General features: G+C 38.1%; 1 protein-coding gene across 4 annotated transcripts in view; it reads left to right on the top strand.

Moving 5' to 3' along the window:
* The first annotated feature begins 1,329 nt into the window (after nucleotides 1-1,329).
* The window catches only part of VAMP4 (vesicle associated membrane protein 4), a 29,234-nt gene continuing 7,958 nt past the window's right edge, over nucleotides 1,330-22,605 (top strand). Inside the window, exons 1-6 of one of the 4 annotated variants that reach the window (XM_005216916.4) lie at nucleotides 1,330-1,509; nucleotides 4,274-4,390; nucleotides 9,985-10,031; nucleotides 13,864-13,914; nucleotides 19,424-19,524; nucleotides 20,796-20,875. In XM_005216916.4, coding sequence (XP_005216973.1) covers nucleotides 4,325-4,390; nucleotides 9,985-10,031; nucleotides 13,864-13,914; nucleotides 19,424-19,524; nucleotides 20,796-20,875 — 345 coding nt within the window. In that variant the 5' untranslated portion in view covers nucleotides 1,330-1,509; nucleotides 4,274-4,324. Of the gene's footprint in view, nucleotides 1,510-1,757; nucleotides 1,820-1,923; nucleotides 2,261-2,434; nucleotides 2,715-4,273; nucleotides 4,391-9,984; nucleotides 10,032-13,863; nucleotides 13,915-19,423; nucleotides 19,525-20,795; nucleotides 20,876-22,605 lie in introns of those variants that run through there. The other 3 variants (XM_010813229.4, XM_059875547.1, NM_001076438.2) reach the window with 3 other exon arrangements.

The following is a 22,605-nucleotide window of genomic DNA, read 5'->3' as shown; positions in this document are numbered from 1 at the left end:
CAAAAACATAAAAGAATTTCTCCAGGGGATCAGAATCTATTTTTAATGGAAATTCTGGAACCAAAAAATACAATCACTGAAATCAAGAGCAGTCTGGGAAATCAAGAGCAGGTATAACTACCTCTGTGCACATAGATATTGACGTTGGCTCAGGACGTGACTCAGTTGCACCTCCGGAGCCGGGTCTCAGTGCTGGAATCCTAAAATCTAGTGCAGACTCAAAGGGTTTGTGCAGACATGAAGGAAAAAAACAAACAAACAAACAAAATCAACTCTTCACAGAGCGGAAGGAGTGGGTAGGATGATCTGAGAGAGTAGCATTAACATATACATACTACCATGTGTAAAACAGATAGCTAATGGGAAACTTCTACATATGACACAGGGAGCCCAGCCCCTGGTGCTCAGTGACAACCAAGGTATCTTTCACTTAGTGTTTGTTTGGCTTAAATACGCACTAAATCAAAACACTATTCAACAAAGAACTTAAAAATATTTGGTAAAAATGACATGTATAAAAAAATGATAGAAAAAAAAGATTAAGAACAATTCAGCTGGGGCATATCTGGGAGGAATGGGTAATAAACAAGACAAAACAAAAACAATACTGGAACCGTTATGGATTACTATGCCCAGGCACTACAGGCTTAAATAAACCACTAACTCGGGGGGAGAGCAAGTGGGCAGAGTCAAGAGAACAGGAGAATGGATGTGCAAGGTAGATTTCCCACTATAAGGCTCCGGTGCCTGCGTGGTGTCTGGACCCAGGCATTTTTGGTTAGAACTCTACAACATAGTGGGGGAAAAAACACTGAGTCCTACCTAGACTCAAATCTGTCCACCGAGCTGGGCAACCTCAAGGAAATATCTTTGTACGAGAGATTGCTAGTCTAAAATAGGGAGACGGGATTAGTAACCCTGAAGATCTACACGTCTAACTCTGAAGCTATAAACAAGGGATCACACAGATCTCCTTCCTTCAGAAAAGGCCAGTCCTCAGGCTTCGAGCCGTCCCGGTTTTTCGGCACATCTGCAGTAGCTCGGGGGATGGACCCCGCACAAAGCACCGCCTCATTAACGCCTCATCAACCCGTCTCGAGCAGGCCTTCAGGGCCCAGCGCTGGGTTTCTCAGCCCTTCCTCCACCTCCCCGGAACGGCCGACCTCGGCTGGGAACCCGCGACTGTGTTTCCTCCCTGAACAGACAAAATCACCTGGGCCATCCAGGACTAAGCTTCGCGTCCGCGGCGGCCTCCGAGAGGAGAGCTGAGGGGAAATCGACTCCCTCGACGATCTCCGCGGCCTGGACCCGCCCCCTCAGCCTGGAGCCAGGCTGCGGAGGGCCGATCGGCTCGATGAGCGGGGGCGCAGCTGCGGCTAAGCGGCCGACGCCGGGTCCGCGCCCACTGTCTCCCGCTCCCCGCTCTCTTCTTCCGATTCCCACTCCTTCCCCCGCCCGTCCAGCGCCGCCCGCCCGGGAGAGTTGCCGGGAGCTCCCAGGGAGACTCAGGTACGGCCGTCCTCCTGGGCCCGACGGGAGGGGCGGATGTGCGGAGCAAGGAAACGGAGACGACGTCCGTGCCCCACCGCCCCCAACGTCCGCGTCGGGCTGAGGGGCTGGCCTCGGGGGTCGCCGAGTGGGAAAAGGCTGGGGTCGGAGGGGCGGGTTACCCTGAGGAAGAACGATCAGGACCTGGGTGTGCAATGAGGGGCGGTTAAGGGGGAGAAGAATAGAAATTGTAGGGTGCTCTGGGGAGATGGGAGGACAACAGCGGCGGGGATAGGGAAGCCTGGAGAAGAGTTGGGAGGCAGCCCGGAATGTGAGTGCGTATCTTGGGGTAAAAAGGACTAGAGTCAGGAGCAGATGGCGGGGGACGTGACCTGGTGCGACTGAGGCGGGGGCGGGTGAACGGGGCTGCTTGCTGGAGGGATAGATTTGTTTCTTTATTCAAAGACTGGGGAGAGAGCGCGCCAATCCCGTTGCGTTTATAATGACCGGAAGGGTAAGGTGAATCATTAACACTTTGACAGCTTTTGTGAAGAACATCTTCAGGCTGTGTCCATCCAAGTCACTCATTTCCGTGAAACTGTACCAACCAACATTGCTGATGAGAGTTGAGGAATCAGAAAGGGAACGGAGGCTGGGAAAAGGGAACCCTCTATACAGATTTCAAGCTTTTTCTAAAATGAAATACTAGGCGTTTTGGTGTGCTTGTTGTTTGCGTAAAGCAAAAAAGAAGCCAACATTTACTGAACAACAGGTTAGAAGTATATTACGTACTGCCTCTTCAAAAAATACAGGAAATTGTGAACGTATGATGATGACATAAGATGCTTATGGTGATGTGACATTATAAAAATGTATTGGTGATGTTGAAATACATCACTGAAGGTTCTGTTGTTTACATATATACCTAGACACAAACACCTGAATTTATATGTATTTTGGGCAGGAGAGATCTAGGGAGAATATATATAAGTCTAATTTCTGAGCATGGTTTATTTCTACTAGTCGTCTGGTGCAAATATCATCATTTGCCCTATCGTTCATCAAGTGCAGTTAATAATCTGCCTGCTGCCTTGTTGATGGCTTTTATGTTTGTCAGTCGCTGATTTCTTGCCTTCATGAAGCTGATTCTTGGATTATGGGCCCTGAATTTGGGTTTGCTCATCGTTAAACTTGTAGTTTTACTGTACGTTTCACAAAGATGTTATGTAAGTCTGCCTGCTATTTGTTTTTGGATGTTGAAGCAGCCCTTTTGTAGGGTTTAAAATATAAATAAAATGCAGGTGTAATTAAAAGCTCAAGTCCTTTGGTTGCTTCTTTTGTCATCTGTTTCTCCATACTTTCTGTAACATTTCTGCATGAATGAATTATTCAGAAATCGAAGTATGAGGAATAAAATGGGTCAGATGCCGGGTGTACGTGACAGAAATATTGTAGAATGAAGAACTCTAGAGCTGTTACTTAGGTAGCAAGTACTTGGTTTTTGTTACAAGTGATTACGTTTCTGGTTTGGAAAATTATTTCTTATCAAAGAAAAGTTCATATCAATTTGTTTGGATGGGAAGTCACCTTAAAATTTTACTTTATCTGGTTTATGAAACTGGACTCTGGGCTTGTTTTTTTCTTTTTTAAGTGAATGATTAACCACCATACTGATGTCTAATTATGCTTAAAGATCTTAGAGGTTGTTGTTTGCAAAGGGAAAGAGGGCTGCTGGGTTGTTACAGGGAAACGGTCTTTATAGAACAGAATTGTGTAACCTGATAGACAACTTATTGAATAAATACTAAAATTGATCATGCACAGTTATTAATAATTTAGGCCTGTGTTTCTGCTATTTCAATCAGTAGAGTGACTAATGCTGTTACTTATCTTTTACCAAGCCTTAGTTTTCTCTTGATTTCTTGGTGCTTACTTCAAAGAAGTGTTGTAAAGAATTAAAAAATGTGTGTAAGTTACTGAGCACAGTGCCTAACACAGAGTAAAATATTCAGTACACCTTAACTATTCTCGTTATTCATCCATCTTCTTGTCCAAGATACTGAAAACTTCTGTTTGCATATGTCAGCTTTTCCTCAAGAAAATTTTGAATATGTTGCATATTCAAGCATGTTCCTGAAAAAACTCAATGCAAATAAGCATTTTAAAAACAGATCTTCTGTAGCAAACAGAAAACCTGACTTTGTTTAACCCAGCACTTAGCAAACATATCCCTTTCCTTGGAACACCTGGTGTTATGCACTGGAACAGGGCATTATAATTTACAGAATGTTTTTGCATGTATGTATTAATCTGATATGACCATCCCAACTCCATGCAGAAGCCTTGAAATCACTATTTTACAGATGAGGAAATGGAATCATTGTTGATGCAACTCACTAAAAGTGAGTGAGAGAATTTGAAGTGTTTTCTGTCTTCTCACTCCAAATTAAAATCTTGAAGCATTTGATGTCTCACTTGCAAGGGGACAGCCTCCTGTTTTTCCCTCCTCTCCTGTGGAGTCTTCTGTTTCATTTTATAAAAATGCTGTCTATCACTGATTTTCTGCACATGTTCTCTAAAAGTTACCTCCATTTTTCTCAGGGTTTTAACTATTTTTTGTGTACTGAGTCCTCACATGGAGGAGGTGTGGAGACCCTGTGAGAGAGAGCAGTTGAAGTCAGAGAAGTGGAGGGGGCCCCATCACATCGGGCCTTGTGTGCTGTTTTTACTACTTTAGCTTGCACCCCAAAGTTTCACATCTGATGAAATTTATTTTCTCTTTAAGGTGGTAAAGATTTATCCTGCTGGGAAGTAGAAGAGTACCTCATTAAAAAAGATGCCTCCCAAGTTCAAGCGCCACCTAAATGATGATGATGTCACAGGTTCTGTGAAAAGTGAAAGGGTAAGTTCAGAATCTTAATCTTTAAAAAGGAAAGATTCAAAATTTGTTTTCTTTTGTAAATAATTTTAGAAAAATCTAATGTTAATGGCTATATTTGAATCCTGTATGTTTTATTCACAGTAAACATTAAAAAGTATATGTTACTTAGATTGGGACTCAGCCAAATTCTGTTTCTATTAGTGACCACATTTTGTTCCCAGCTTCTTTCTAGTCTTTAGAGGGGAATTTCATATAAATACACAATATCTTCTTTTGGACTCTGGAGCCAAATGTGGTTGGAGTTCCTCAGAATTTTTCAGATTTTACAAAGGTAGTTAGTGCACATTTTACAAGAGCCTTTTGAGGGAGTCTAGAGCAGCACCTCCAAACATACTAATGTTTCTCAGTGAAATGTCTGGTTATTCTAAGTATATAAATAAATTAGCAAACATTAATTCAGGTCAGCTTTTCCTTGAAGTGAGTTTTGACTCCAAAACTTACAAAATCTCTTGGTTTTCAAAACTTCTTAGATTTTGGAATTGCAGATAAAGAATTCTGGTCCTGCAGTTGCCTCAGAGCCAGAGTAGCTTTTATATAATGGTCAATTTCTTGTTTATTTTGGAATATTCTATGCAGAATTGTAAAAATCTAAAAATTATGCAGCATTTTAGAAGACAACATTGATATGAATATTGTAGATAGCTTTCTTTTAGAATAAGTAATCAATAAGGATTTATTGAGGGAAGGAATTAGAGCTGTTGTTTTTCATTCATCCACCTGAAGCCCTTCCTCACTTCCTGTCTTCCTGCCATTCCTTTATTTGCTGATTCATGCAACAGATAAATATTGCTATCCATTATATGCTGGGCATTGTGCTAAAAACTGGAGGGCATGGTCTCTCCTCTGTAGAGCTGATAGTCTACTTGACTTCATTTTACACACTCCTTTTTCACACCAAGAGCTTCTGTCCAGCATGTTATGATATAGAGGTTTCTTGAAGTATAGTATAGGAATCATTTGTCATCCCTTTATTCTCTTTATGCAGTTTTTGTTTTTGTTTTGCTTGAAGGAGGGTAGAATCCACCAGTAGACAAATTGCTAGTAAACTTTTAAAATCAACTTTATGTATATACTCAACAGTATAAGATATGCAGTCTCAATCAGTTCTACTACAAAGAATGGCACTTCCTTTCTACATTGTTGGTTGACTACTACCACAATTTGCTATAGAAATAGGATATTAGATACCAGAATTGAACAAAATTGGCTGTTTAAAGAGAGTCCTCCTTTTGAATGTTTATCAGATCATGACATTTGATAACTGGTTATAAGAATTTATAAATCACTTTTATGAAACTTTAACTTTTGTTCCTCTTTTCTATTATACTTTTTTGATAATAGCTTTATTGAGACATAATTCACATGCCATACAATTAACTCATTAAAAGTATACAATTCAGTGGATTTTAGTAAATAATATTTAGTACAGAATTATGTAATCATCACCACAGTCAACTTTCATCATTCCAAAAAGAAACTCTGTACTTTTTAGCAATCAACCCCTGTTCTCCTCGTCCCTGCAACCCTAGGCAACCATAGATCTATAGCTTTGTCTATTCTGGACGTTTTATACAGATGGGAGCATACACTATGTTGTCTTTTGTAAATGGCTTCCTAGCATGATGTTATCAAAGTTCATCCATGTTGCAGTATGTATCAGTTCTTCATTCTTTTTTATTGCTGAATAATATTCCAGTATATGAATGTCCCACATTTTATTCATTCATCAGTTAATGAACATTGGGGCTTATTTATATTTTTTGGCCATTATGAAGAATACTATTGCTATGAACGTTCACGTACAAGTTTTGTTTTCATTTCATTACGTATATTTTCATTTCTCTTGGGTAAATATCTAGGAGTAGAATTACTTGGTACTATAGTAACTGTGTGTGCAGCCTTTTGAAGAACTGCCAAACTGTTTTCCAGAATGGCTGCACAGTTTTTACATTCCCACCCAGAAATGTGTAAGAGTTCTAACTTCTCTGCATTTCTCCTCAACACCACTCTCTCCTCACCAACACTTGTGTTATCTGCCTAGTGGGTGTGAAATGATATCTTGTTGTATTACGTAACCCTTTTTGTGATAATGTATACTTAGCACTTGTGTTTGTTCAGTGGATAAGTGTAAAAACATTGGTTTTCATTGTGTTTCTCATTCGGCAACTATAATAAACACTGTATCTTTAGTATAGGGGGCAAATAAGCTGTGTTATGAATGTAATGATTGTTGCTTATTAGCTACAATAGCATTCTAGAAATATTTGTTAAAAGAAGTCACTAATGTATCTTCCTAAATATTATTAACTTGAACATCTTTTCATGTGGTCATTGGCCATTTCTTTTCTGTTAGGAATTGTCTGTTTCTCTCCTTTGATGATTTTTCTGTCTTGTGTCTTTTTGTCAGAGATCTTTATTTAATAGAGATATCAGACCCTTTAGTCTGAAAGTATGTTGCAAATTTCTTTCCCAGCCTGTTACTTTTTGTTGGAATTTGCTAGTATATTTTCTCCATCTCTCTCTTTTTTCCATTCTTTATTTGACATTTATTTTAGGTCAGTTTCTTATAAACAGATACTGGCTGGAATTTTTTTGAACTTCACATATAGTTTTTACTTTTAACAGGAGCATTCAGACCGTTCATGTTTATTGTGATAACTAATTTATTTGGACATTTTCTGCACTAGCTGGTTCCTCTGCTGGCAGTGAATGCGCTTCACCTTAATCTCTGGTTGGCTCTTTAATATTGTTTGGATCTCAGCCTAAATTTCACCTTTTGAGAATGATTTTCCTTGACAGCCTAATCTCATTTAGTCACCCTGTCACTTTTTATCCCATCACTGTTTTAATTCTCTGCATAACTTTTATCATCATCAGATGTTTTTCTGTAAGAGCTCAGACCTTATCTGTCTTGTTCTAAGCTGGTGCTTGGTCCTTAGAACAGTGCCTGGTACACAGAAGATGCTCAAACATATTTGTTAAATGAATATTGAGCAATCCTCTTTTCATTTTTCTTGCTCATTGTGTATTATTTATAATAATATATAGAGATAATGATATTCATGATATTATTTTTATTTATTTATTTTTTGGCTGTACTGGGTCTTTGTTGAACTCATGGTTTCTTTGTTGTGGCGCATGGGCTTTCTCTTCAAGAAGCAACGGCTTCTCCTTGAGGTGCGTGGACTTAGTTGCGCCACAGTGTGTGGGATCTAACTTGGACCAGAGATCGAACCTGCATCCCCTGCATTAGCAGGCAGATTCTTAACCACTGGACCACCAGGGAAGTCCTTCATTATATTTCTTAGGTTTTCCCAAGTTTCCCTAACTTCTTTTGCTAAGTTGATTATTTTTCCTTACTTTTCCCCTACGCTCAAGACCACTAGATAGTTAAAAAATTTCTTCCCTTTCTCCCTTTTTCCTTTTCTTTTACTAACTTTACATGTTAACATGTGTGTGTGCTATGTTGCTTCAGTTGTATCCAACTCTTTGCAACCCCGTGGACTGTAGCCCACCAGGCTCCTCTGTCCATGGACTTTTCCAGGCAAGAATACTGGAGTGGGTTGCCATTTCCTTCTCTAGAGGATCTTCCCATCCCAGGGATTGAACCCATCTCTCCTGCATTGGCAGGCTCTGTACCAATAGCACCACATGGGAAACCCAGACATGTTAGCAATAATGTTTAAATTTGTGTTTTCTGTCAACATGCTGAGAACTGGGCCCCTCTGGACTACTTTTCATTCTAGGCCTCTTCCCCCTTCCTCCACTTCTCTCCCCACCAAGATGAGCATGTCACTTTGCTTACTTCCTCACTTTACTCTCCTCTTCCTGCTTTTGGGTTTTGTTAGAAAAGTTTGAGATTCTTTTAAAGTTTTTCTTTATATTACATGTTTTCTTTTTCAATAGCTGTGCATTATAATTCATAATCACATTATCATCTTCCCTTTCGGTTTGACCACACATTTGATTAGACTTACTGAGTATATCAGTCTCCATCTTAAGATCTTTGTTCTGATTGAATTTTCTTCTTAGCCAGTGTAATTCCTTGGGTAATTTTCTCAGAAAAGGTACATGGGTGGTGTATTTGCTTCCTATGGCTGCTGTAACAAATTACCACAAATTTAAAGCAACACAAACTTATTATCTTGTAGTTTTAGTGACCAGAAGTCCAAAGTGGATCTTACTGGGCTACAGTCCAGGCACTGACAGGACCGTGTTCCTTCAGGAGACTAGGAAAGAGGCTGTTTTCTTGCTTTTTCCCAGCTTTTAGAGGCTGCCTGCCCTGCGTGGCTCATGCCCCTTCCTATATCTTTAAATCCAGCTGTGTAACATCTTCCAGTGTCCCCCACCTCTTTCACTTCTGCCTCCCTGTCTCTTTTTTTAAAAGTTTGTTTGTTTACTTTTATCTATTTGTTTTTAGCTGTGCTGAGTCTTCATTGCTGCATGTGAACTTTCTCTAGTTGCAGCAAGTGGGGACTCCTCTTTTTGAGGAGCACAGGCTCTAGAACACACGTGCTTCAGTAGTTGCAGCATGCGGGCTCAGTAGTTGGGGCTCATGGGCTCTAGAGCGTGGGTTCAGTAATTGTGACACATGGGCTTAGTTGCTCAGGGGCATGTGGAATCCTCCCAGACCAGGGATCGAATCCTTGTCTCCTGCATTGGCCACTGAGCTACCAGGGAAGTCCCTGCCTCTCTCTTTTTTAAGAACACTCTGATGACTGGACTCACATGATTAATCCATATTGACCTTCCCACCTCAGGATCCTTGGTTTCATTGCTTCTGCAAAGTCCCTTTTACCATGCAAGGGAACATAGTCAAGGTTTCCATGATTAGCATGTCGACATCTGTGGGGAGGCGCTATTCTACCTATAAGGTATATACTGTTGGAGGTCTTGTATGCTGAAAAGGTTTCATTTTTGCTCTTCTTTAGCCTCCTTTTGGAACTTTATATCTTCGCCTTTGGGGGAGAAGGTGAGACATTCCTCATTTTAAGAAAAACAGTTGTATCTTATAAGGTAAAAGTATAAAGTTGTTTTTGTTTGGAAGTTCAAATATGTGTAGAGGGCTGTTCATGGGCTGAGTTGCTATTAGGTGCCAGTTGTTAAGCCTTGTCTCTGAGCTCTAAAACCTACCTTATATACTCCTCTCTCTCTGATGCCGGAGTTGGACTCTGCAACTGCAGTACATTTCTCCTTTGCCTCCTGACTCCTTCTTAGGTTCTGTAAATAGATAGAGACTGGAAGGCCGAGGGAGGAGAAAGGACTTAGCCCTTCCTGATTGCCTGCATTCCTTACTCCCACTCCAGCTTCAGTGACCTCTCTCTACCTTGTGGTCAGTCAGAGGATTCTGTGTTACAAGCATTTTCTTAGAAAGTCCGCACTGCAGTTCTATATCTTTTAGCTTCTGGTGAAGCACATGTAATTACCCTTCCCTCTGTCTGGAAGCTTGGAGTTAAGAAATTTCACCAGGATAGAACTTGTATCACTGCTCTGTCCCTAACAATTTGTAAGCCCCATGGAATCTGAAAACTCAAGTCTTTTTCTTTTTTTGACAGAGAAATCTTTTAGAAGATGATTCAGATGAAGAAGAGGACTTTTTTCTGTAAGTTATTTTTGTTTGTTTTACAGCTTTATTGAGGTCTAACTGACATACAGTAAAATACATATAAAGTATACAATATGCATTTTGACATATCCATTGTATGCCTGTGAAATCATCAGAAAAATCAAATAATGAACATTGCCATCACCTCAGAAGTTTCCTCAAACCTCTTCACTTTTCCCGTCCGTGGGCAGCCACTAGTCTTCTTTCTATCACTGTAGCTTGTATCGTCTAGATTTTTTTGATAAGTGGAATCCTACAGTATGCTTTTGTTTTTACTGGCTTCATTCACTCTGCATAATTATTTTGAGATTCACCCTTGCGGTCACATGTATTAGTAGTTTCACCCATGCTGGCCCATGTATCAGTAGTTTATCTCTTTTTATTTTTGGGTAGTTGTCCATTGTATGAACATTTACCCATTCACTTATTGATGGATATTTGGGGTGTTTCTAGTTTTTAGCTATTATAAATAAAACTGCTGTAAACATTTGTGTACAGGTTTTATGTGGACTTATGCTTTCATTTCTCTTGGGTAAATACTTAGGATGGTAACTATGTTTACTTAACATACATAACATTAAGTTTATGTTTTAATGGCTGGTATATGTTTACAGCTATTTCCCAAAGTGGTGTGTACCACTTTATGTTCCCACCAGCATTGTACGGGAGATCTGGTTGTTCCAAAGCCTCATCACCACTGTGTATGGTCCGTCTTAATTTTAGCCATTCTTGTTGGTGTATAGTGGTATCCCGTTATGGTTTTTATTTGCGTTTCCCTAACTACAGATTATGCTAAACAACTTCTTTTGTGCGTGTTTACGGTTCTCATGTTTTCTTTCATGATGTATGTGTTAAAATCTTTTGCCCAATTCTAAGTTTGTCTTATTAAGGTGTAGGAGCTTTTTTTAAAATATGTTTTACAAGTTCTTTATCAGATAAATGTTTTTACAAATATTTACCCCTAGTCTGTAACTTAATTTTTTTCTTTTCTTTTTTTAGTCTTTTTATTTTCATAAATATCTTTTGAAGAGCAGAGTTTTAGTCAGTTTATTAAATTTTTTCTTTTATTGTTTTTGCTTAAGAAATCTTTGCCAAACCCAAAGATTCTAAGATTTTCTTCTTTGATTTCTTCCAGAAGTTTTAACATTTTGGCTTTTACATTTAGGTCTATAATCTGTAGTACATTAATTTTTTACATATGGTTTAGGTAAAGGTGAAGGATAATTTTAGGGGAGACCAGGGGGACCAGCGTATGGCTATTTGTGCCACCACCATTTGATAAAAAGATTATCTTTTCCCCATTGAATTGCCCTGATGCTCTGTCAGAATTAATTAACTTGATCCATCCTTTGCAGTTATAATTAGAAAGGGCCTAAGTTTTAATTGCAAAGACAGGAAGGATGACATATTGTTGCAGGAGTTTTCTCTGAAGGTTGATGTAGCAGAGTAAGCCTGGGAGGAAGCATTTACCTCCCTCTGCTATAATGTTGTGGAGTTTTTTGTAAAGACTTTTTTCCCCCCAAATAAAAAATACTTTATGAAAGTAATTGACAGCCATGAGGCAATCACAAAAAGAGCCTACAGGATGGAAAGCAAATCCAATAAGAGGAAATAGTATCATTTTTGGCAGGAAGGTCAGATGAAGTGGGAAGAATGTTTCCTATACGTAACAAAATTTCCAGTGTCACAAAGCTAATTGCTAACAGTGCCAATTAAAATGAGAAGCCTTAGACTACAGCAATAGCTACCTGTGAACAAAGGACTCATTATTGAAAAGAAGGTCAGATGCTTTGGCCAAATAAGTGAATACCTGAATGTAAGCAAGAAACAAACTTTTCAGGCCAACTCTGTACACTGGAGATTTACTCCCAAATAATGCTGTACAACTTCCAAAGGGCCTGATGACAAAACCGGCACACTTATTCAAAATCAACTCCCATACACTGTGGTTCTGTCTGTGTATTGAAAGGGAGACAAAGCAATAAAATTCCGAAATAATTTTTAAAGATTATTAAACACTACTTTCATAGCAGGATTATTCATAATTGCCAAAAGGTATAAGTAACCCAAGTGTCTGTCAATGGATAGATGGATAAAATATGGTATGTACACACAATGGAATATTACTGAGTCTTAAAAAGGAAATTCTGAAACACGCTACAAATAAATGAACCTTGAAGACATTATGCTAAGTGAAGGAAGCTGGTCATAGACATTTTACATGATTCTTATCTGAGACACCTAGAGTAGTCAGATTCAGAGACGCAAAGTAGGACGGAGGTTGCCAATGGCTGGGAGTAGGGGAAAATGGTAAATTAACCTAGATAGCATATTGAAAAGCAGAGATATTACTTTGCCATCAAAGGTCCGTCTAGTCAAGGCTATGGTTTTTCCAGTGGTCATGTATGGATGTGAGAGTTGGACTGTGAAGAAAGCTGAGCGCCGAAGAATTAATGCTTTTGAACTGTGGTGCTGGAGAAGACTCTTGAGGGTCCCTTGGACTGCAAGGAGATCCAACCAATCCATCCTAAAGGAGATCAGCCCTAGGTGTTCATTGGAAGGACTGATGCTGAAGCTGAAACTCCAATACTTTGGTCACCTCATGCGAAGAGTTGACTCATTGGAAAAGACCCTGATGCTGGGAGGGATTGGGGGCAGGAGGAGAAGGGGACGACAGAGGATGAGATGGTTGGATGGCATCACCAACTCGATGGACATGAGTTTGAGTGAACTCCGGGAGTTGGTGATGGACAGGGAGCCCTGGTGTGCTGCGGTTCATGGGGTGGCAAAGAGTCAGACACGACTTAGTGACTGAACTGAACTGAACTGAATGTTTAATTGGTCAGAACCTATTCTTTGAGTTTTGTGGTTTATACCTTGTTTTCTATCATCAGAAGAAGGAAAATTACTTAAAATATCCAAAAATTTTTATTTCCATCATACTAAAATGGATATATTTAAATGATACAATACTTGACTATAATGGAGAGATAATTTGAGAAATGTTAATATTTTCATAGACTCCATTTCCCTTTAGTTATGTTGCTAAGTTTAAGATGAGTAATCAGAAAACATACTTTAAAAAACTTAGTGTTTTGAATGGATTTTTCTCTATAGTCATCCCTGAAAATTAGCATTTCATTAGAGCCTAAATTCAAGGTAATTGGACTTACAGTGTTCTATGTGCTTAGTTGCTTAGTCTTGTCCAACTCTGTGCAACCTTATGGACTGTAGCCCACCAGGCTCCTCTGTCCATGGGGATTCCCCAGGCAAAAATACTGGAGTGGGTTGCCATGCCCTCCTCCAGGGGATCCTCCCCACCCAGAAATTGAACCCAAGTCTCCCACATTGCAGGCAGATTCTTTACTGTCTGAGTCACCAGGGAAACACAAGAATACTGGAGTAGGTAGCCTATCCCTTCTCCAGGGGATCTTCCTGATCCAAGAATGAAACCGGGATCTTCTGCATTGCAGGCAGATTTTATAGTTGATCATAAAGTTATTTATAACCCCTAGCACTTTGGTTGTTGTGGTATTTCAAAGCTTAATGATTAGAATATCTGTGTATAACTAAGAATTATATTGAAACTGATAACATTCAGAAGAATTGGGTTGTGACAGCCTGTACTAAGTACCAGTCAAATACAGATATGATTATATATCGTTAAGTTCTATCATTACTAGTAAAATCTGGTTCCTTATGATGAATGATCCATATTTAGAATTCAATGCGTATGTGTGTATTTTCTGCTTTGGTGTTTGTTTTAATGCTCTCTTTATTAATTGTATTTGGTGTCTCTTGGGTTGTTTTTTTTTGTTTTTTTTTTCAGAAGAGGACCATCTGGACCAAGATTTGGACCTAGAAATGATAAAATTAAGCAGTAAGTTTGTGAGATACTTATTTGTTTAAATGATTATCATATTTGTACCTGGACCAGGGGTTGGCAGACTACAACCTATGGGCCAAATCTAGTTTTTATGAAGTTTTATTGACACAGTCATTCCTGTTATCTTAGTTGCTTTCAAACTATAATGACAGATTTCAGTAGTAGTGACAAGAGACTTTATGATCCACAAAATCTAAAAACTATTCTGTCTTATCTTTTACAGAAAAAATTTGCTAATCCTTGAAGTAAACTAATATTCTAGGTTGTAAAAACCCAGTCTTTTTTTTTTTTTTTCCCCACAGAGCTACCTCTTAATTATAGCTAAGGAAATGCAGTTCCTGGTTGTTGATTTTTATTACTGTATATCAGATTCATTTACTTAGCATAATCTCAAGGTCTATTTTGGTTTTAAATCTATAACATGATTCCCATTTTCAGCATGAAAATAAAAGCAACATAATAGATTTAGTTTTCTGAAGTACAGTATCTTTTTTATATACTTCCAGAATTTATTCATACCTATTACTTATCCTAACCCATTTATTGATCTAAGGATTTTTTTAATGATTTTATTTATGTATTTTTGTTTGTGCTGGGTCTTTGTTGCTCCGTGGACTTTTCTCTAGTTGTGGCGAGCAGGGGCTACTAGTTTGGTGTGCAGGTTTCTCATCATGGTGGCTTCTCTCGAGGTGCATAGGCTTAGTTGCTCCAAGGCATGTGGGATCTTTCCAGATCAGCGATAGAACCCATGTCTCCTGCATTGGCAGGTGAATTCTTTACCACTAAGACACCAGGGAAGCCCTGATCTAAGTTTATGGCTCATTAATTTTCAGTTTAAAGCTTTTCTGTATATATTATTGGTGGTAGATGGTGGGTAATGCTATAGTGAATGTATTTAAGAAGTATATGAGTCCAGACAAGAAGGGAGAAGGAATAACTGGAGAAGTGAAATAGCCCTGGAAAATTACCACACTATAAAAGATAAACTGGAAGATAAACTGAATGGCCCAGGTTCAAGATCTAAAGAGGGGTAGTTGCTCCCCTAAGTCTGGATGTAGATGGCACATAGTGAAAAGTATGCTATAATGTAGTGTCAAGTTATTGATGAGATACTTGGGTTTTAGTCACATAGCTGTTGGAATGAAGAAATAGGCCCACACTTAGCCAAATCCTAGTTAATGGATTCTGAAATACACAGTCAAGGTACCAACGAATTAGTATACTAAATGGGATGTTTTCATCTTTTCTTGCTGCATAACAAGTTACCCTGAACCTAGCAGCCTGAAACAACATTCATCAACCCACATTTTCCATGGGTCAGGGGTTCAGTCACTGCTTAGGTGGGCCCTCTGTGCAGGGTCTCACAAGGCTGAAATCAGGGCATCACCCAGGCTTTGATTTCATCTGAAGCTGCTGACCAAGTTCAGGTAGTTGTTAGTAGGATTCACTTCCTTGCAGGTGTAGAACCCACAGTGCTTGCTCCTTTGAGGCCAGCGGAAGAGAGTCTCTGCTGCTTCAAGGGTCTGTTTCGACAGTCAAGATACAATGAGCCACTTAGGTCCAGACAGTTTATCACTCACATAGATTGTCAAAGGAGGAGTAGCCAAAGGTACCAGTTCCCTGGGTTCTTGTCCTATACACCAAAAATGATTATAGGAGGCTGCAGTCTGAGTTGTGAGATACCCTGTTACAAAGGAGCAAGTTCTAGCCCAGGTTTATAGAGGTTTATAGTCTGCAGATATATCCTGCAGAAAGCTTCATGTGTCATCAGACTCATGACAGTCTCCAGAGAGAGATGGAGAGGTGAGTAAGAGATGGCCTCACAAGTCACTCACCCTCTGGTATTCCGGAAGTACCACAGCACATTCAAGGTTGCAAGGATGCCATCGCAGAGAGGTTTTCCTCCTTTGAGCTGGAGTGACTTCTCTGTCCACCCACATATATACGCCTCACCTGCCATTGGAGGAGAGGACTCCACAGATGACACATCGTTTTTTCCCTGCCAATATGTTTCATTTCCTGTCTGACATCTTTCCCCAGACTGAGCCTGGTACTGAGTATGACCCAGTGAATCTTCTCAATATGACTTTCCAGCTGAACTCCTAAACCAGTGTTGGTTCTACATAATAGGCATTGCAGACTATGTCTATGTTAGTAAGTGCCAAGCACACATATATGTGAATATGGATATATGCATAGTAAATTATCACAATAACTTTGATCACAGAATTTTAGAACAGCAAGGGACGGTTGAGTTCTTACTCTAGAGCTGAAGGTTTATCAGATTTACTTAGAAGGTGATCAGTCATCAAAACATACAATTTAAACCTTATTGGTACAACCCCATGAATACTTATCTAACCAGAGTATGACTCAAACCTGTGTCCAAAATGGCCCAAAGTCGTGCAAAATGGCCCAAAATCGTGGAGCATAACATGCCACACCACTTGCCCAAGGACAAATACCTGGCATTTGTTTATGAATAGTAACTAAAATTGCTAGCACTGGTGAGTTTCTTTAAGGTGTATTATTACCACTTAATATGTAACATTTCCATACAAGGCGTGGGTCAGCAGCATTGTTGCTTTGTTCAAATTTGATTGACATACTGATAACATTAATTCCACAAAACAGGCCCAGTGTCCCTTTTTTTCCTTTATTGAAGTATAATTGTTTTACAGTGTTTAGTTTCAGGCATACAGCAGAGTGATTCAGTTATATATACATACATATATAAAGAATCTGAAAAAGTATATATATTCTTTTTCATATTCTTTTCCACTATAAATTATAAGATACTGCATATAGTTCCTTGTGCTATACAGTAGGTCCTTTTAATGGGTTTTTTAGTATACCAGTGTCACTTCTTAGGGAAGATTTTTGGGAAAGATCTTAAATATTCACATGCCTATATAAAAATTTATGATTCTCTTTAGAATGTTTCCTTTGCTTTTAAATTATAGCATTATAAATGCTACTCTAGTGAATTGTAGACATTCTTTTCCATGGGTAGGAAATCTCCTAACTATATATAGCCTTGGTCTAACCAGTTTTAATTTTATAAGGTCCTCAAGGAATATTCCATGATGAACAGCAAAAATATAAAACTGCAAAAATACAACAGACCTTTTAAACTTCTTTTGTCAACAGTACCTTAAGAGGCCACAAGATGGGGTGTTAACTGTGCAAATAAATTTTTTCTTTATAAAATAAGGGATGAGTGTATGTAGCAGAGCATGACCTTTTTTGTTTTCTTAATGGAAGAACACTGACATTAAACACACACTAAACATTAGGAACCATGCTAAGTGTTTAAAAAACACTGTCACATATAATTCTCATAAGGGAAAGATTATCATCTTCATTTTAAAGGCGAGAAAATATGAGGCTCAAAGAGGCTTGCAAAATGACTTGCAAAGCCACATACATAGTAAGTGATGACACTGAATTGCAAACCCAGATCTGTTTGCATCCAGAGCCTGGTCTCTCTACACTACACCATGCAGCTTCCCTATAGTGATAATTAGAGACATTTCAGGAGCTCAAGTGCTGTCAGACTCGAAGGAGGATTAAAAACAATGTTAAAATGTCTTCTCTCTGAGTACCTTTATATTTTCCAGGGTAGGTTCTCTCTTGTGTCCTTTCTTCTACTGCATGACTCTTTAACTGGAAATGAGATAAATCTCCACCCCTTCCTTCAAAAACTTGCTTTTCCTTTGAGTCCTTAATTTTCTTTTCCAGTTAGTGACCATCATCTATATCTACTCAGTTGCTCAGTTTATAAATCTAGAAGTTCTCTACCCTTTTCTTGCCCTAACTCCTTCACCCATATCCAGTTAATCATTGGTTCCTGAAATATCCCCTCCTCTTATTCCTTTAGCCTAGAAATTTCCCACCATCCATCACCTTTTTCTAACTATGCCCAATTCACTCTTAACCCCTTAAAACTTAGCACCAGGATGTGGATGGCATCTCTGGTCCAGGCTGGACTGATCTAGGCTGCATGACAGCTACCATGGACTTCCTTCCATTATAGCACTTAACATATAGTAGTATAATTCTAGCTACCAGTGTTCCCCACTAGACTGTGATCTTGCTGAGGATCAGGTTCAAAACATTCACATGATTGTCCACAATGAACAGCATAATTCCTTCGTAAGTAGTTTTGAATAAATGAAGTACATAATTCAGATCAGAAAATATTTGTTGAATGCCTATTTTCTACCAGGCACATTTCGCATGACCTGGGAAACAGATGAGTGAGTGTGACAGTTTCTGTTTTTACTGCATTTATGGTCTAATGGTGAAGATAAGACCAACATAAAATACAAATAGAAATCAAAGTATTGTGATTGCTGTGAAATGTAAAAGATCATGGGGAAACATGTTTTTACTTTTAAAAAATCCTTTTATTAAAGTAAATAAGTATATAAATTTTTTTCTATAAAAATAGTGTTCTGGCATGAAAATATCTTGAAATGTAGAAGCACAGTCATGACGTTTTCCGTTACCCTAATTGAATGTGTATTGTATTGAATGTATTGGATGAAAGTTATACGGTAGCTGGATTAAGAAGGTTATACCAGTGGATAGTATTATCTGAAGGAGAGCATAACAGTAATTTATTTGTCACTTGATAGAAAAATTAAATGTTGGGTAGTTTCCATTAGCCATGGAGATTACATATATGTCATACTGTTGAGATAATGCCCCTAGGTTTGTGATCATCTAGTAAGAATTAATCCGGAATTTTATGAGTTCTATTCCAATTAATCTGTCTATATCCATGGAGTCTTTTGCTTATAGGGATTCTAGGACATAATGATTCCTTCAGTTACGTTGGTTTTGTTTTAAAATCACATGTGGTGTAGGTATATTGATATAAAGAATAGATATAATCTGATCATGGGTAGGAGCTGCCGTACATTTTGTCCATTTCCACCCTGCTGCGCCTTATTTAGGCTATTGTCTCTTGCATCTGATGGAAGATAACTACCTAGAAATTTCAAGATTGGTCCTTGATGAACAATAGCTCTGCTTCCATTATAGTTAAATGCAGACCTTGACGTTCACTGCCTTATATCTCTTTCTCAAGTAGCTGGATGTGCTTGGCAGGACTTACACCCAAATTGTTCACTTATTGAACTGATAAGTCTTAAGTGCATACTCTGTCCCAAGCAGTGTAACAGGTACTGGGGCTATAAAAATGAACCAAATAGGCAGTTACTGAGCTTTCTGACAATGCATTTAATTTGTAGAAACCGGACTAAGAATAAACTATCTTTAAGTTAAATATTACTTTTATTTATATTATGTTGTCTTTTAATTTCGTGAGTACTCAAGCCCACAAATGGGAGGAATGTTGCCACAAGCCTTAAACTTAAAAACTTTAGACTTGAATGATTCTGAGAACTTGTTATTTTCTACAGTGTCTAATGAAATTTTCAAAAATTGTAAAATTCTCAAGAATACATTATTTTTTAATCTTTTTTTTTTAAACTAGTGTTCAGAATCAGGTGGATGAAGTCATTGATGTCATGCAAGAAAATATTACAAAGGTAATAGAAAGAGGGGAGAGACTAGATGAACTACAGGACAAATCAGGTACAGATACCTCATATATTTCTTGAAATTCTTAATCTGTATTTTGATAGTGTACTTCTCCCATTTTTCTAGCCAAAGTTTAGGAATCTTGTCTTAGGAAAAATGGTATTTATGGTTTTAATGTTTTAACTTTAGCTTCCTTTACTTTTTTAAAAAATTATTTTATTCAAGTGTAGTTGATTTATGTGTTAATTTCTACTGTATAGCATTTATATATACACACCAATATATATACTGTTTCATATTCTTTTGCATTATGGTTTATTCCAGGATATTGATTATAGTTCCCTGTGCTACACACTAGGACCTTGTTGTTTATTCATCTTATATATAATGTTTTGCATCTGCTAATCTCAAAACTCCCAATCCATCCTTTCCTACTGCCTTCCACCCACTGCCCACCCTAGGCAACCACAAGTCAGATTTCTACTTAGGTCTTCTGTCCATTTTTCAATTGAGTTGTTTGAAACTTCATTGTTAAGTTGTATATATTAGCTCCCTTTACTTTGAAACATCTTATTGTTGCATTATTGCTTTAATTGATTGATTGCGAATGGAAAAATTAAAAATTCATTATTGAAGAATTAGAGTATTTTCTTTTGTCCTGTTTTGTTGATGTACTTTGCATCTCTCCTGATCTCATGGAAAATAGGTCTGATCACTTCTGTTCAAACTTATCCAGCTTTTTTATCTCACGCTTTGTCTGTTAACTTAGAAACCTTTCTTTACTGACAGATGTTAGTCTCTGTTCTTATAACAGTTCCTGGCACTTATTAGGTACTCATATATTGTTTAAATGATGAATGGCTGAATGACTATCTGATTAATCCTTGACAGACTTGTTTAACAAAAAAAATTATTTAACCATTTTAAAAATTCGTACTGTTTTGCTTCAGAATCACTTTTGATATCATCTAAGAATCTAGCCTTCTCCAACTTGTAGATTTTTTCTGTAGTTGTGCCAAGTATTTGAGTTTTTAAAGAGTATTTTCTAACAGAATTCATAAGTTTATTGAAAGCACTGAGGCCCTAGAAGACTTCTCTCGTTCTTATCATAAAAGTGGGTTGAGCAAACTGACCTGCATTCTTTTTTTTTTAAGAATACAGAATGCCAGAGTTTGTGGGTGGAGGAAAGGAAAGATGTTGTTTTCATGCTTAAAGGGGAATAAATTTGCAGAAGTAGAAATTAATATTTTCTTGTCTTTGTGTGACTAGATAAAAGAATCCTGTTATGTCGTTTAATCCTTCTCTCCATCCTCTATGTGATATAGAAAGCTTATCGGATAATGCAACTGCTTTTAGCAACAGATCCAAACAACTTCGAAGGCAAATGTGGTGGCGTGGATGCAAAGTAAGTAGATCAGAAGATGTTGGATTGGTTGGTCAGCATATCCAGTGGTGGTCAAAGACATAAAGGAAAAAGGGCCTCTAGATTATAAGCTCTGTAAGGACAGGGGCTACAACTCTCTTGCTCATTATTATATATTCTGAGCCTGAGACACGGTGGAACTCTGAATATTTGTCAAATTAATATCTTTGGGGTTAGAAATAACTAAAGGAACCAAGCAGTGCCTGAAAGGATGTTTTCATGGGTTTCTTCATAGAGAGTAAACCACATTTTATTAATAATTTAGCTTCCTCTAGACTTAACTTGGAGAAGGCAATGGTACCCCACTCCAGTACTCTTGCCTGGAAAATCCCATGGACGGAGAAGCCTGGTGGGCTGCAGTCCATGGGGTCGCTAAGAGTTGGGCACAACTGAGCGACTTCACTTTCACTTTTCACTTTCATGCTTTGGAGAAGGAAATGGCAACCCACTCCAGTATTCTCGCCTAGAGAATCCCAGGGACAGAGGAGCCTAGTGGGCTGCCATCTATGGGGTCGCACAGAGTCGGACACGACTGAAGAGACTTAGCAGCAGCAGTAGCAGACTTATGTTATAAGAAATATTAACTTATAATTTATTATTAGTACCTTTTTGGAACAACCTATACCATTACATACAGATATTTAAAAAATAGAATGCAAGCTAGAGAAAAGTATAATTTTCTGTTGGAAAGGAGGGAAAAAATAAAAGCAGTTGAATGTGTCAAAATTCATATGGCAAATGGGGGGGGGTCTAAAAAAATCCCACTGTCCCTCATTATTCTAGAGAGTCTTCTGCCATACGACCCTGAACCCATCTGCCTGATCTCAGAAGCTTGGCAAGGTCAGGCCTGGTTATTACTTGGATAAGAGGAATAGGAAGTAAAACATTTTAACAAGGAAAAAATTAGGAATCATTATATGCTGATATATTCCTGCAAAACATTTTATGGAAATGAATTTACTTCTTAAATCAAGTATGACTACTGCTTATCAAGCAGAAAAATGTTTCTCTTAAGATTTTATAGAAAATTTCATATGAGCACATCTCATCTTTTTCCTCCTGATACTTTGTATCATTTTAAAGTCTCTCATTTTCCAGTTTAGGAATAACTTTGAAAACATGATGTTGACATATGCTAAGGATTTCTTCCAAGAGTTTCGTTAGATTTACTTCTTTTTATCTGTGTACCTGTTGAATCCTCTTATTTTCAGAAATAGAACTTAGGGGAAGATATAAATTTCATTGCTCCTCTTGTCTAGAATTTAAATTTTCTGGGTTTTTTTTAATGAGTAAATTTTCTATTTCTATACAAATGTTCTGTTCTGGAAATTAGTTTGGTGGAACAAAAGGTCAACGAGCCATTAACCTCCTCTCCAGTACATACACGTGACTCATTCACGTGGCCATTAACAAAATGATAATGTACATTTTGTGTAGCTTTTTTTAACCATAGCTAAAGATTTTCATTTTGTACTTTATGGGGTCCAGATCAAAGAAATAGCATGTTTTTAAGGGGAAAAATTAGAGTATATTTTTAATTTATATTTTTTAATAGTCTGTACATCACTGCCATTTTCTGGTTTAACTTCATAATTATTATTTAGGAAGGACTAAGAAAAGGGCTGTAGAAATGGAAAAGAGATTAGAGGTTGCCACTGGCTAAGGGTCGATGAGTAGAGATTGACTACAGCAGGGTATGAGGGCACTTTCTG

This window comes from Bos taurus, chromosome 16 (assembly GCF_002263795.3).
Source record: "Bos taurus isolate L1 Dominette 01449 registration number 42190680 breed Hereford chromosome 16, ARS-UCD2.0, whole genome shotgun sequence".
Classification (NCBI taxonomy): Eukaryota; Metazoa; Chordata; class Mammalia; order Artiodactyla; family Bovidae; genus Bos; species Bos taurus.
The sequence above is the reverse complement of the archived record's forward strand: the minus strand, read 5'-3'. Positions and strand labels throughout refer to the sequence as shown.